Source organism: Myxocyprinus asiaticus, chromosome 14 (genome assembly GCF_019703515.2).
Source record: "Myxocyprinus asiaticus isolate MX2 ecotype Aquarium Trade chromosome 14, UBuf_Myxa_2, whole genome shotgun sequence".
NCBI classification, from domain to species: Eukaryota; Metazoa; Chordata; class Actinopteri; order Cypriniformes; family Catostomidae; genus Myxocyprinus; species Myxocyprinus asiaticus.
This window is the reverse complement of record NC_059357.1, coordinates 43,582,086-43,598,672: the sequence shown is the minus strand read 5'-3', so window position 1 is coordinate 43,598,672 and position 16,587 is coordinate 43,582,086. Positions and strand designations below refer to the sequence as shown.

Genomic DNA, 16,587 nt, shown 5'->3' with positions numbered 1-16,587 from the left:
TAGTGAAAATGTTCACTGATCGTTGAACTCCTTTGTGCGTTCATGGTAGGGCACGAGAGCAACATTTCACAAATCCTCCTCACGGCATGGGGCGTTCAAGTGAAAACTCCATTTGTTTATCTAAAAACATTGTCCTCCACAGTGATAGCAACAACAGAACACAATACAGCTGCATACAAAACTGCATTTCTATGCCCAGCCTTATTTTTTTGAAAGTTTTTGGACTGGTGCCAGTTCACAGTGGATGAAGTTGCCTGCGCAATGCCGAAAATAGAAAACAATCATTCAGTACAATGTACCATCGCTCGGCACTGCTGGTTAGGACAAAAACTCTGATTAACATAGAAAAGATACCTTTTATGTCGTTTGCCGTCAGGTTAGGACAAGGTGTGACTGTGAATTCCTGTAGCCTCATCTAAGTTTCCGTTTGATTTCCGAGAGCTCAGTTAAAAAAATATAAGGCCGGGCATAAAAATGCATCAATTGTTCAACTATAAACTATTCAGACATGTTTAGTAAATTCTGTTCTCTTTTTTGTGTGCAGCTGTGTTGAGTTCTGTTGTCGCTATCGCTGTGGAGGACCTGTTTTCGCTTGAAAGCCCCAATGTCGCGAGGGGGATTCATTAACTGTTGTTCTTGTGACCCATCATGCACAGGAGATCAACGATTAGTGAACATTTTCACTAAATATTACATTTGATTTCGGTTTGTTTCTCACCAAAGCTTATCGTATGCTTTCATAACAATCATGAGTCTCATGGAATAATTTATTAGACTTCTGAATTATACTTTTGTGTCCTTTTGAAGCTTGAAGAGGTGGTCACTATAAACTGCCATTGTAACACTGGGCAAAATGTTTTTCTCCCTTTGTGTTGAGAAAAAGAAAGAAAGTCATATAGGGTTATACCAACACAGGGGTGAGTAAACAATGACTGAATTTTCATTTTTGGGTGAAATATGCCTTTAACATCTCTTCATCTTTAGCCCCTCAACCAAAGTTTTTACAACATTCAGGGATCTTGCGTTGCGAGTATTCTTTTTATTGTAGGGATGCATTTTACAGATAAGGGTGCATTTACTTTACCTCCAAACAATTGCAAAACATATCCATCTATATCCATGTGTTGCCTTCTCTCATCAGACCTATTGACACCTTATTCATTTTTCAGAAACTTTGTTGTACCCCAGACAACAAAACAGAATTTTGATATCTCAGGCTTTTTAAAGATGTGGTCAGTTAAATGTGTGCCACAATATGAACCACAGAGTATACAGTAAATTAATTTTATTGGGCACCAGTGCAATGGAAACAGACATCATTGTAAAGTTATATATTAAAAGTGTCAGTGTCAATATTATAAAAGGATAGTGGTGAATTTGATACATTCATTACGAACAATAATGACTATGTTCCCATACGTCTCAATGTTGACAGGTCCGAGGTCCTTTTTAAAGAAAAATGGAAAAGACGTTTAAAAGACTGATAGCGAACTTTCCCTAAAGGTCTCCGAATGTTCGCTGGAAGTCCCCCTGAATGTCCTTTTAACGTTTAAAGAACCCTACACGAAGATGATCAGGGAACATTCGCAGTGGCCATTCAGGGGATGTTCTTTTTGTATTAGCTGGGTGGAAAATGATGATAAGCAATTAATCGGCTGATAGTTTCTAAAATCTATTTATTGAATATGTTAATTTATATGGAAATGTTCTTAGTCTTTCCTTACTGTGACATGCAAAAAGCCAACAGGAGTTCAAACTGAAAAAAAAAAAAAAAAAAAAAAACATAATCCAGTTTATTGTGCAACCAAATTAACCCGAAAAAATAAGTTATGGTGCATAATGTGGTACTTCATAAACAAGACCAAAAAATACACAGGGACTCTTATTTTGAAATGTCTGTGCTAGCTGCTCACACAAACAGAAGGGAAAAAAATGTGCCCTCTAACAATGATCTACAATGTATTACAATATATACACTATAAAGTCAGCTTTTTTAAATAACAAACATGAGCAGTAATCAACGTCAACAATAGATCATCAGTGATCACTTGACATAAATGTCAGGTAATCAGGTATTACATAAACAGACCTTTTCTTTTCTGTAGGGAAACCGTCTATTAAAATCAACATTAACTCAAAAATTAATATAGCCGCAAGCTGCTATTGTCGGGGGCTAAGCACGTGTGGCGAGATGACCAAAATAATCAAATTTGATTGAAAAGATCCTGTGGATGCTGTGGACAGCTATTTTGGTGTGACATTTCACCTGCTTGGAGCACAGTTGCAAAATAGTATTTTAATAATTTACAGTGCCCCCTAGCATTAAAAATGAACAAAACTTGCATGTTACCTCAGTGTTCTCTTGTCTATGTGTACAAATTTTGTTAAGTTTGAAAATTACACACACAAGATACAGGCAAAGTAGTCATTATAGGCGAAGCCCAAAACATATTTTCTTATATTTTTGGAACGATTCGAAGAATCAAAATTCTTTTGATAGCTTTTTGTCAGGAGGGTCCGTAGATGATACATACCAAGTTTTGTGAGAATCGGGCAAACGGCCTAGGATGAGTTTGAAAATGTAGGTTTTTCAAATAAATAGAAATTGTAAAAAAACATTTCTTGCGGAAATGGAAATTCAAGAGACCATATCATTGTGGGGCACTACAATGCTACAAATTGTTATTGTAGCCTATACAGTTCTGGAGTTATGAGCAAAAATGAAAATTAGCTAATTATAACGCCAAGTGTGGCCAATTGTCAAAAAATGTGATGTGAAGCTTCGAGTTGACATCCTGCTTGGGTATAGTTATTTCCATAACCCTCGGTCATTCCCAGTACGAGTTCTAAGGTGTTGAAATTTGACTGGCCATTGGCAGCCATTTTTGTTAATTTGTTGAATCTATTTAAGAATATGTTAGCATTTGAACCAAATAAGATGCATATTTAATTTGAACTTTGTCGCTCAAAGGGCTGCAAAATTATGACAGTTTTTTAGCTGTAGCGCCCACTAGGGGTTGAATTGTATGAAACTTTGCTGACATCTTCTAAACGTCCCGTTGACTATGTGTACCGAGTTTGATTACATTTGGAGTTTGCGTTGAGTAGATATTGATCAATTACTCAAATCGTGCTAAACTGACGGAATTGTATCGTTAATATCTTCGGAACGATTTTATTTATTGAAATTATTTTGGTAACTTTTTGTCAGGGGGGTCATTAGATGATGTATACCAAATTGCGTGCTGATCGTACTAATGGTCTAGGAAGAGTTTGAAAAAGTAGGTTTTTCAAAACATAAACGGAAATGAAATCGGAGATATGCATTTTGTAGGGCTTCACTCAAGGAATCAGAGGAACAAATAATTTTGATTCCAGTCCTTACAGTTGCAGAGATATGAGTCAAAATGTAAAAGTGTTTATTATAGCGCCACCTAGGGTCGGGGTGGGGATTTAGGATCATCCTGCCAAGTTTAGTCTCTCCACGACTTACGGTCTCTGACGCCCAGACACTTTTAGGGCAGAAAAGAAGAAAAATAAGAATATCAGTACAATTATAATAGGGTTCCAGCAGCTTCGCTGCTAGGCCCCCTAAATAATGGTTATATAAATAAACTTTCAGTTCTGCCTATGCTTTATATGTCTTTTCTATAAAGTCATCTCATATGAATTATCATACAGCAAATAATCTCTATGATCCTTTCCAATCTGGTTTTTGCCTATTCTACAGCACTGAAACTACTCTCTTGAAGGTTATTAATGATCTCCTCCTCTCTGCTGACTTGAGCTCTGCTTTTGACAATGTATGCCACAAAACACTCCTTTCCTGACTTTCAGATATTGGTATTAGTGGCGCTGTTCTGTATTGATTTTCTTCCTACCTCACTAACAGACAATATTTCATCTCAATTAAGAAAAACAAATCCCCTACTGCTCCTTGGGTATCCCCCAAGGTTCTGTACTGGATCCACTACTGTTCATAATTTACGTTCTACCGCTAGGTCAGATCATCTGTCGTCATGGTCTCAGTTATTACTGCTCTGCTGATGACACCCAGATTTATACATTTGCATGTTTTTATGAAAAACATGCCATCAGCTCATTAACTGCCTGTATCAATGATGTTAAAATTCGGTTAAACAGTAATTTCCTCAAATTCAATGCTGACAAACCTGAGATCATGATTTCTGGGCCACAAACACTTATAAGAAATATTGACATTTGAGTCAATACTGATGGAAATCTGACCAAACCCTCTAAAACCATTAAGAATCTGGGAATCACTTTCGATCCATCTCTTACTTGTGAAGCCCACATCAGAAACATCACTAAAACTGCTTTCTTCCATCTACGTCACATTGCATGACTTCGCCCCATTCTCAGTTTGAAGGATGCAGAATCACTAGTTCATGCTTTCATAACATCATGTCTCGACTTCTGTAACTGCCTCTTTACTGTCCTACCAGCTAAAACTATTGCCCGCTTACAATACATCCAAAACTCTGCAGCTAGAATTCTCAGTAACACCAAGCGTTCTGCACACATTACTCCCATCTTGTTTAATCTTCACTGGCTGCCTGTCTCATGCCATATTAAGTTTAAAATTCTTCTCCTGACATACAAAGCTCTCAATGATCTGGCACCTCGTTATATATGTGATCTGCTGCATCCATATTCACCAGCACGCACTCTTCGTTCTTCTGATTCCAAATTGTTGTCAATCCCCAGATTTCCTCTATCCACTTTTGGTGGGAGATCCTTCAGTTTAATTGCACCTACACTGTGGAATTCTCTACCTCAGAGCCTTTATTTCTGTCTTTGAATCTCAGTTTAAAACATTTTTTTTTTTCTCAGTGCATTATCTATCTATTTCTAATTGATGTTTTCTTTCCCCCTTTGTAATTGAGATTGTAACTTCTGCTGAAATGTATATTAATGTTCTTTATCCTGTTAAATGTATATGGAGTGTAAAGTGTCATTAAGCTTGTGGAAAGGTGCTATATAAATAAAACGTATTATTATTATTATGCATTAGTCCATAAACTGTGATGGAGCTTTGTTACAGTGCTACAAGTTTTTGTATTTATTGTATAGCCTATTTTTCACTAGATAAAGTATCCTTAAACACATTTACATTCATTCATGTGTTAGTCTTTTGGTCATCACAAAAAAAGTGTATGGCTTTTCAGTATCAATATTTCATGGGCCAATTTATTGACATATCAGAGGACTTAATTTTTCTCCTTGTCAAAAGACTGTAGAAATTACATTTTATCTAACTTCAAAGCAGCATACTGAAGTCTGTCAGAGATATGGATCAGCTTGGCCCATAACTTAAGCAGACTCATATGAACTGAATAAAGTCTTCTATTCAAACACAAAAACCGTAACCAAAGCCAATTTTCACATCTTTGATTCAAGCCTGACAGTTACATAGACTGACAATAACCAAAAGCTGAACTTTGGAAGAGAAGCAAAAACGAGATTATCTTTCAGCTGCAGCGTATTGAAGTCTTACTCAGAGAGAGAGATTGATTGTATTGTCTGTTATACAAAGAATGACAAATTAGCAAATACTTATAAGTGAATCCGAGTTACTATGTTAAAAAAGGAAGCTTGCTGACTATTTACTTCAGTATATTCTGCACAGTATACACTGTATACTGCCTACTACTTAAAAAAGTGAAAGGGTATAGAACTTGGTCATCTGGGTTTTCTAAAACTAGCAGACTGTGCACAGTATACAGTATATACTATATACTACAGCAATAGTAAGATCGGTATGGTGTGCTTTTCCCAGCATAGCTAGTGTGTACAAGTATGTGCATGTATTTGTATGTTTCTGTGTCAACTGCTTGACAAAGCCAGGCTGATTAGATGCACAAATTCAAAAAGCCGTGACCCCAGGGGTATTTTATAACAGCCTTCTCCTCAGTGATAATAAAGCTGCAGCATCCACAACAAGTTTAAATAAAGTGCTTAAAAAACCTCATGGAGAGATGCTAAGTAAAACTAGAGCCAATCCAGACACATTTCTTAGGCTTTAATTTACTAAAGGTTTGCATATATAAAAACAGGGTCAGAAATTAACCAGGGCTTGGGGCAAAAAAAAAAGATCACATTTTTTTTTTTTCCAATCTAAATGGAGACATACCATTTTTTACTTTAAGTAAACATTATTGAATTTATATATGGAAAGTTTTTCCAAATTAGGACACCCCAAAATGTCCCCAAAGGAAGGTTTTGTCGGATTTAGCTCACTTCTTGGGTACAGATTTGTCCCCAAACTATAGCTGAGTAAGTACACAATCAGCTCTACAAACAGTGAACGTGAAAAAAAAAAAAAAAAAAGAAATTCCAATTCCAACAACTCCATACAGCGATTACATCAAAAACTGCAGTGATTGGTAGACAGTACAGAGATGTATAATCTAACACTGGGCAATTATTTAAAATGTCATTATTGTGCTGTAGTATCTTTTGTATTTAGTGTTGATTGAAAAGCCACTGAAAATGTATTTCAATTTATTGATTCAACTGAAATACATTGGCAAGAAAGAGTATCTGAACCCTTTGGAATTACCTGCATTTATGTATAAATTTGTAAATATGAACAACAATTGTTGCTTTGCATTAAGCTGTAAAGGGTTACAAAGTTATCTCGAGGAGCTTAGATATTTATCTGTCCACAGTTAGACAAACTGTCTATAAATGGAGATGATTTATTACTGTGGCTGCTCTCCCTAGAAGTGGCTGTCCAGCCAAGGTGACTTAAAGGGGTCACCGCAGAATGCTCAATAAGGCAAAAAAAAAAAAAAAAAAAAAAGAACTCTAGAGTGAAAGCAAAAGACTTGAAGGAACCATTGGAACTGGTTAACATCTCTGTTCGTGAGTCTACTATATGGAAAACATTAAACAGGAATGGGACACCACGGGACACCACGAAGGAAGCCGCTGCTTTCCAACAAAAACATTGCTGTATGCCTGAAATTTGCCACCTTTACACTCCACAATACTACTAGGAAAATGTTTTGTGGACTGACAAAACTAAGGTTGAATTTTTTGGGAAGAACACGCAGCACTATGTGTGGCGTAAAAATGGCACCACATACCAACATGAAAACATCATCCCAACGGTGAATTATGGTGGAGGGAACATCATAATTTGGGGCTGCTTTGCTGCTTCGGGGCCTGGACCACTTGCCATCAGAGGGAAAAATGAATTCCCAAGTTTGTCAAGATATGCTACAGGATAATATCAGGGTGGCTGTGTACCAGCTAAAGCTCAGTAGATGCTGGGTGATGCAGCAGGACAATGACCCTAAACATCGAAGTAAATCCACTACAGGATAGCTTCAAAAAAAGAAAACCCACCTTTTGGAGTGGCCCAGTCAGAGCCCAGACCTTAACCTAATAGAGATGCTGTGGAATGACCTCAAGAGAGCTGTTCACACCAGACATCCTAAAAATATGGCTGAGCTGAAGCAGTTCTGTAATAACACTTGGTTGAGGTCATTGCTGCCAAATGAGGACTGACCAATTATTAAATCCAAGGGTTCATATACTTTTTCTTGCCACTGTATGTGACATAAATGGACAGCATTCTACATGTTTTCATATGATTAGAAAACAAATATGCCCCCTTAATAAAAAAGTTAATTCCTGACACTGGCTGAAATTATTCATCATGAATTATTGGTTTGTTTTATAAAAAAAATAAAAATAAATTAGAGCACAAATCATAACAAAATGTAATACACACATGTCATATTCAAACTCTAAATACCCAGTAAACTATAACTGTAAGAAAAAAAAAAATTACAATTTGTATCCTACCATTTCAATCTTTTAACCGGCAGTTCTCTTTCTCAGGTTTCACTTCTCGCCCCAAGTGCGTGGAGAGAGAAATGTTGGATCTACTTGTGCATTGGTGTTGAATAGTGGGAAATAGTTTGCAGTTGTTTAAAGTTTTGCTTTCTTCTCAGTATTATTCGAGCTGAGATAACTTAAACATGTGGTTCAAGAGTGTATTTACACACACACACACACACACACACACACACACATATATATATATATATATATATATATATATATATATATATATATATATATATATATATATATATATATACAGGGTTGGGAGGATTACTTTTGAAATGTATTCCACTACAGATTACAGAATACATGCTGTAAAATGTAATTTGTAATGTATTCTGTTAGATTACTCAAGATCAATAACGTATTCTAAATACTTTGGATTACTTCTTCAGCACTGGTAGATTTTTTTACTTGTTTTGACTATAAAAACTCTGCCAGTACAGTAAGACAAAATACACGTTAAAAATACATTCTCTGAAAAACCTAAATATCTTATGCTGTGTTGTTTCTAAAACAAGATACATTAAATTTATCTTGTTTTAAGGATTTTTAGATATTTTTTACAGGAAAACAATACAAAAATTATTCTCAAGAATATGACTTTTGCCCTAATATCAAAGGTCTTACTAGAAAAAAAAAGAAATTGTGAACTAACGTGAATTTTCTTGATAAAAAATATGATTGTGCCTGGTAACGTGCATGTAAAATGGCTAGAAATAGCATTTTAGCTTAGCGTAAAGCTGACAATTTACACAAGATTTATTTCTATTTCTTGTGCTCCAAACTTACTTCAAACTTACTTCTCTGTCTGCTCGTATGAATGTAACACATCATAAGAAAGTGTTTCACCGCTGTTCAAATGCACTTTGGATCACATTTATATGTATAAATATTTTCCATCTGAAAGGACTAAATATTAAATGAAACAAATAACAATAAAATGCAAAGTAATCTCTTCAGTAATCAATATACTTTTTGAATGTAACTGTATTCTAATTACCAAATGATTTAAATTGTAACTGTAGTAGAATACAGTTACTTATATTTTGTATTTTAAATATGTATTCCCATTACATGTATTCCGTTACTCCCCAACCCTGTATATATATATATATATATATATATATATATATATATATATATATATATATATATATATATATATACTATCTGTCTCTTTACATTTAATTATATGACATTACATATTTTAGCCAGCAGGTGGTGGCAAAAGACCATTTTTGTGTGTAATATGAGCCAGTTAGGTGACGTGAAGTGAGTCAGTGTCACTCAGTGTTTACATTCAACAGCACTCCATGATCGCTCGTATTACTACTACACTACTAAAGCTAGGAAATAGCTTTAAATGGCTTTAAACTAACAACTTCAGCATTAATGCTCATCACAGCTGAGAGACACAACAGACTGATTAATTACACAATCTCAAGGTGCTTACCTCTTACCAGAGTTTCCACATTGGAGAGGACATACCTTTTCAAATGGCAGTTTCTATAGTGAATGACTCTTGCGCACCGGCTACCGTGAAACAGGGAGGAATACCCCCACTTGGACGGCTATTTTTCCACTGAGAAAATAGGATGAATTTCACCAAAATGACACTATCTTCAGAAAACTGACTAACAGACTACAGCATCATCAACAGATGATTACACACACATCATTAGTTTTGAACCAGCAATGGCAGATTCTGATCCATGGTGTAAGAAAGTAGTTCCATGCACAAATGCGTTTTTTATGACCGTACTCACATTTGCTATTTTTTTCAAATATATAAGCAATATCACACACTCAATCGTGCTATATGGCCCTAAATCAGCACTGCTGTGATTGCCTATGGCCTCATTCCTGCGGCTGAATATCACACTCTTTTGTGTGAAATTGCTTATATGTAATATATATACTGTATATTAAAGCTACACTATGTAACATTTGGCCCTCTAGCGGTTAAAAAACAAAACTGCATGCATCTTGCGGTAGGACATTATTTTGGTTGTGTTTCAGCTCTGCTCCTCTGCATGGATGAATGTGGTTCGAGGCACCGGTGTACACATGGACACAGGACATCTTATCAGGGCGAATGGACAAATAAACAAAGAAAGAAAAGAAAAGATGGATATCTGAAAACATGTCATCTGAGCAGGTAAGTGCCATATCTTATGCTGTTGTTTTGACTTATTGGAAACATTGATGTTTTGAAATAAATTACGTTACAAAAGTTAGGCAACGCTTGTTAACATTAGACATAACGATTGCTATTCTGATAAGGTCAAACATTGTAAAATTTTTATAACTGCAGGATATTCTGGCCAAATAGAGCACGATAGTAACAAATTTATAGATTGTCATTATACCAACCAGTGGTCAACATCATTTCAAGACTTGGCAAGCCTAGGACTAAAGGATTTATTTATATAAATTATTGCCGTTATAAATAAAAATACACAAGTGTGCTAGCAAGTGAAAAGTTCTGCACCGATTACAGTATCATTATTGTATTTCACTATACGCACAGACGTGTGTGTGTGTGTGTGTGTGTGTGTGTGTGTGTGTGTGTGTGTGTGTGTGTGTGATTACACAATTATACATAAACCATATCAATAAAATATCTTACCTGTTGAGTAAGACAAAAGCCATCTCTGGATCACTTTTAAATCCTTTCAGATCTCGGAGTTGTCACCACCTCTGAAAAGCCAAGCCGATGTTGATTCAGGTTTTATTTTGAACTCTGTCGCTTTCCCTTTTTGCTTGTAGACTCTGCTCTGTTTGGGGTTCTTTGTTTTTACAACTGGTGATTCTCTGGAGGTTTGCAGTTTTGAATGATCCATGCTCATTTTTTCTCATTCATTGTGACAACAAATTTTCAGCTTCAGCTACTCCCACACATGTGCTGCAGAAACCGGATGTTATTTTCTCTGTGTATGATTATGACGTCAACACGCACGGGCGAATGACGTATGTATGCAATTTCCCGCGTAATCCGTCCCGATAGCTCTAAAATATTTATAATATCATTATTATAGGTTTATCAAAGTGTATTTGGGTAAAGACATGGTTTGGAAGATGGATTTTTTTTGTTGCACTCTCTCATTAATAACATTTTGTTATTTTTTAACAAAAGAAGTTACATAGTGTCGCTTTAAGTTTTCTATATCATGTATTATGTACTGTATTATACAAATCATTTAAACAATCAAAAGCTCGTATTTTGTGAAAGCTGCAAGTGAGTTGACTAACGTTTGACTAACATGCAAAAGCCTTCTTTAAATATGGATGTGTCCAACATATGTGCACATTTTCCTATTTGTGCAATTATTCTTAGTAAAGCAACCGCAATACTGCCACGACAAGCACACACAATTTTATAGATTGCATAAGCAAATTATTACCCGTTATTTGGGATCTTAGTAAATCAGGGCCTTTATTTTGCATGTTGGTAAATCATCTAGGTTACTGGTGTAACCTCTGTTCCATGATGAAGGGAACGAGACATTGTGTTGATGTAGTGACACTAGGGGTTCGATCTTGAGAGCCCCAATCACCTTTGCTTAAAATAGAAAAGGCCAATGAGAATTTGCAATTGGAATTTGCATGCCACTCTCTGCCCAGGACATACAGGTATAAAAGGAGATGGAGTGCACCACTCATTCAGATTTATGCTGAGGAGCCGATAGAGAGTCCCAGCCATGTCAGGGGCCAGTTCAGCGCCACAGCAGGAGGGACACAACGTCTCGTTCCCCCCCATCAAGGAACAGAGGTTACACCAGTAACCTAGATATTCCCTGTCTGTCACTCACTCGAAGTTGTGTCGATGTAGTGACACTAGGGGTTCCTATAGGAAACACCGCAGGCACTGAAACGTGTTACGTGTTATGGAAGAGTGGACACGGGCAAGCTGCTGTGTGCCTCGCAACGAGCACTCGACCACGTCGTGACCTTCCAACGAGTTATGTAAGGCATCTCCCTAGTCCCGTTAAGGGGTAAGTTCCTTCTCCCCCAAGTAGGCTACAGGCGGTGCCTTTCTTAATTTCTGTTAAGCAATCTCCTGCCGAACACATTCTAGAATAACGCTGGGAAGTGCTCTTCCCTCTCCAGGAAGGAGAGCACTACAGAGACCACATCCTGCCAGAGGGAGGTTAACATATGGAGCATACCTCACATGGACTTACCAACAGGGAAGTACACATATGGAATGATACCACAGGAGGACCCTATTTATACAGAGAGGGTACGCAGCACAGTTGCTGAGACAGAGAATGCTCTGACAAGGGGAAACACAGGTTTCACCTAAGGGGGAAACTGAATAGTAGAAACTCATCATACGGGATTACCAAAGGGGAATCACCACGCATGGCACTGAGCCCAAGCACACGGGCTCACCTGAAAAGGGGAATACCACGAGTACTGGGCCTGGTGGCATTACTCCTTTGCCGAGTTCGTCACCGGACAGTGCTAAAGAATTAAAGAGGCATCCGGAGTTCACCGGTACGGGGAAGGGAGAGCTTGTTCTTCTCCCAGTTGATCTGAAGCCCGAGTCGGTCAATGTGCAGAAGCACAAGGTCCCTGTGCGCGCACAGTAGATCTCGCGAGTGAGCTAGAATTAGCCAGTTGTCGAGATAATTGAGACTGCGTATGCCCTTCTCCCTTAGCGGGGCCAAGGCAGCCCCTGCGACCTTGGTAAAGACGTGAGGGGATAAGGACAGACTGAAGGGGAGGACCTTATACTGGTAACCGTACTGACACCGGGATGCGCTTCTGAATTAACATCCTGAACGGATGCCTGTGTAAGGCCTTGTTCAAGGCACGCAGGTCCAAGATTGGGCAGGAGGACGGCCCTGCCAAGAAGCAGACGGGGCACGGGACTTGGAAGCCTGAAGGTGGCATGTTTGATCGCCTCGATCTGCTTCCTCACTGTCGAGAACTGATGGGCGAAGTCCTCAACAGTGCTGCCAAAAAGCCCCCCTTGGGAGATGGGCGCGTTGTGAAAGCGAACCTTCTCTGCATCATACATCTCCGCAAGGTTGAGACACAGGTGCTGCTCTTGGACCACCAGAGTGGACATTGTTCGGCCCAGGGCACGTGCCATGACTTTTGTCACCCGTAGGGTGAGGCCGGTCGTGGTACGCAGTTTCTGCATAAGCCCTGGGTCGGTTCTACCTTCATGCAGATCTTTCAATGCCTTGGCCTGGTGGACCTGCAGGATGGCCATGGTGTGCAGGGCGGAGGCAGCCTGACCCACGGCCTCATAAGTCTTTGTCACCAATGAGGAAGAGAACTTACAGGTCTTGGAAGGGAGCCTTGGAAGGGAGCCTTTGTTGGTCCCTCCAGGTGGCTACGCCCTGCGGATAAAAATGCACCACTACGGCACGCTGTATCTGGGGAAGCTCGACGTATCCCTTAGCCGCACCGCCATTGAGGGAAGTTAGGATGGATGAACCTGCGAAGCATGTACAGGCATGTACAGCAAAAGGTGCCTTCGTTAGCTCCTCATGCACTTAAGGGAAGAAAGACACCGGGGCGCGGCCGTGAGTTGCGCTCTGAACCCAGAAACCAACCATCCAGCCGCGAACGCTCAGGGCAAGGTGGAGGGTTCCACTTTAGCCTGATGTTCGCAGCTGCCCAGGCAAGCATGGCTGCCATCTCAGCGTCCGCCTCATCCTGAGCACTACCACCCGTGAACGGGAGCTCAGAAGATTCATCTGCTTCTGACAGCAGAAGCCCACCCTCCGATGCTGTGACCGATAACTCATCCTCATCACGAGCTGCGAACGAGACATTAAATCCGCCCTGAGGCGGACCGCCTGCATCGCTCGACAGCTTTTCTGGGTAGAACGAGCATGCTGGGGGATGGGAGGTCCGCGGGGGCTAAGCCGGTGGAAACGCTCCCATGTCTGCATCCAGATCGCCCGCGGCGCTCGCCGACCCGGCCGCCTGAGATTCAGCCCAGGACGGAGTGGTTTGGGAAACAGCTGCGGTGGCTCCTTGCTTCACAAAGAAGGAAGTGAGCCATGACCGCAACGTTCTCATGGGCATGTTCTCACAATGAGAACATAACCCCCCCACGAAAGCTGCCTCGGCGTGCTGGCGCCCCAAGCACTCGAGACAGATTTCATGGCTATCCGGAGGGGAGAGATAACGGCCACACCCAGTAGCACAAAAGCAAAAGGCCATCTTTAAAATGACGCCAATCGTTTGTGCGAGCTCTTATAGTAGAAAATATACTCTTTTAGAACATACTCTTTTAGCACCTGTGGACTCAGCCGCCGAAATGCCCAGGAGAAGCACAACACTCGACCGTGCGAGGGTGACCACTGATATGCACTGTAAATCCAGCAGTGTAAGCGTAGGTGATGGGACGAACACATTACATGCATTTGGCTCCGAAGAAAAAATCTGAATGAGTGGTGCACGCCATCTCCTTTTATACTTGTATGTCCGGGATGGAGAATGGCATGCAAATTCCACTCGCCAATTCTCATTGTCCTTTTCTATTTTAAGCAAAGGTGATTGGGGCTCTCAAGATCGAACCTCTAGTGTCACTACATCGACACAACGTCGAGTGAGTGACAGAAAGAGAACAGGAGTGTATATACAGTAGGAGCTGTCCATAGTGCTGAAAGACAACCTTTAGCGTTGTATGTCAGATAAAAGTCACTGGTAGACTCACCCCTGAAGCTCTTTAACTGAGAGTGATATCCTGAGGTTATGTCCCAGCACATGAAGTGTGGAGAGTATGTCTGCCCATTGAACCATCTCTCCAAGCGGCCCTCCCTTCAACACCTTCGGACTGAATACATCACCAGATTCCTCGGTCAGAAAACCCACATGCACCAGAATCTGAAAGGAGGTTGAAAAAGTGTTAAAAGGAGGAAAGACTGAGAGTCCATTAATTAACTATAAACAACAGTAACAACACTATAAAAATAAATAAATAAGGTCAACTGCAGTGAAATGGAATATCTTGCAGTTTTCCAATATTTAAACTGTGTGCTCAATTCTGATTTTACTGTACATTCGACCAAAGCAGTAAAAAGCAATATACATTCTGTCCTTCACATACCAATCTGCATATGGGTCTTTCAAATAGCTAGTTTTGACCCTGTAAGACTGGGAATATGTACATCATTGCATAAAGCAGTGCTGACAATCTACAAGCCTTTCTGTATGGCACTAACAACTACATAAGGCATTGTGAGGGAGTTTCAGCAAACTGTGTGCTTTTATGCAGAATTCTAATATAAGAGATAAAAAGTGGACTAAAGCCAAAAAGCATGAAGCCAACTCTCTTATGATCTGGATTGGTCCGTGTACATTTTGTCCATTTCATTTCCTTTTTGGAAAGGAATAATGAGAAAGGAAAAGACGTCTTGCTTTTTTCGTTTAGATTAACAAATGGAAAACGAGAATTCGGCTCGATTTCTCTTTTTTTGTTTATTGTTTAAAAATTGGTTTATGGCTTTAATATTTCATTCACACGTGAGTGGCACTGAAACACCCCTTTCATCTGATTGGTCAAACCGCCTCATCTTCTGTATGACCTTTATTCGGTCAGGCAGAATAAGAGTCGACACGACTCTGGCAATGTGTTTACACTTTAATAAATTGATGTCGCAAACCACCACTCACTGTTAACTACGCATGCCATTTGAAGCCGAAATGTGTTACTGGGCACATAATAAGTGCTGTTGTGAGTTGCAAAGAGTTGCCTCTAATGCATAACCTGTGAGAGATCGCAAGCCCAGACTATATGCTGACACGGAGTGGATACAAGTGCAACACTATGTATGCAAATTGAAGATTGCTCATAAAGTGTGCTGCCGATGTAGTTGTCTCAGCCAATGTGGACTTTTAACAAATGTTAGTTGTATTACATGTCAAAAATAATTTTATATATAATTTTGAATAAATAATTGTGAAGATTAGATGATAGATAGATAGACAGATGAGTAATTTTTTAAATATTTTTTTTTAGTTAAGATTAAGTTTAAAAGTATGATTGTAAGTGTGTGGGCTCATTTCACATGATGCCTCATATCAGGGTTAGGAAAAGAAAGAGAGGAGTTCCAGCTGATGTGTTAGAACTGATGCATATGCAAGCATAAAATATATTTGATAGGAACAAAATATGCAGGTTTTTGACATGCATTTTGTTGGTAGACAGATAAAGGTATCTCATGTGGGGGAAAAATGCTGTGTTTAGTCTGGGCAGTATTTGTACCTGCTCCTGACTAGTATAAAACGTGTGCAAGACATTCACATATTTTGTGTCCTAAGGCATGTACTGGCGCGACTACATTTGGAAATAAAAAAAAATACAAAAATAAAATGAATTAATTAATAAAAACAAATAATTAAATCAGTGAATATAACCTTAATCCCTGACAAAAATTAGGAGGGTTGGGGAGAAACAGAACAGGCCTTAAATTAAAATAGGAAATATGAATAGGAAATGCACTGTTACAGTTAGGCTATAATCTAATGTAAACCATTGGTTATAAACAATATTGATAACTAAAGAGTTTACTTTGAATTAGAAATAGAATTATATTAACTAAAAAATAGCAATATAAATTGTGATCTGAGGAGAGTTTCTGCAGTAATTTAATTTAAAAACAGTGTTAAAGATATATGATGGCGCCACGGATGGCTGCCCCGGTGTGGAGCGCTCCTATTGTTTTGTTGTTTTTGTTA

General features: G+C 39.0%; 1 protein-coding gene across 2 annotated transcripts in view; it reads right to left on the bottom strand.

Annotated features, from left to right (window-relative positions):
- The window catches only part of LOC127452298 (alpha-1,6-mannosylglycoprotein 6-beta-N-acetylglucosaminyltransferase B-like), a 236,304-nt gene that overhangs the window by 86,764 nt on the left and 132,953 nt on the right, over positions 1-16,587 (bottom strand). For both annotated transcript variants that reach the window (XM_051717679.1, XM_051717680.1), the window contains exon 8: positions 14,564-14,733. In XM_051717679.1, the coding sequence (XP_051573639.1) occupies positions 14,564-14,733 (170 nt within the window). The remainder of the gene's footprint in view (positions 1-14,563; positions 14,734-16,587) is intronic.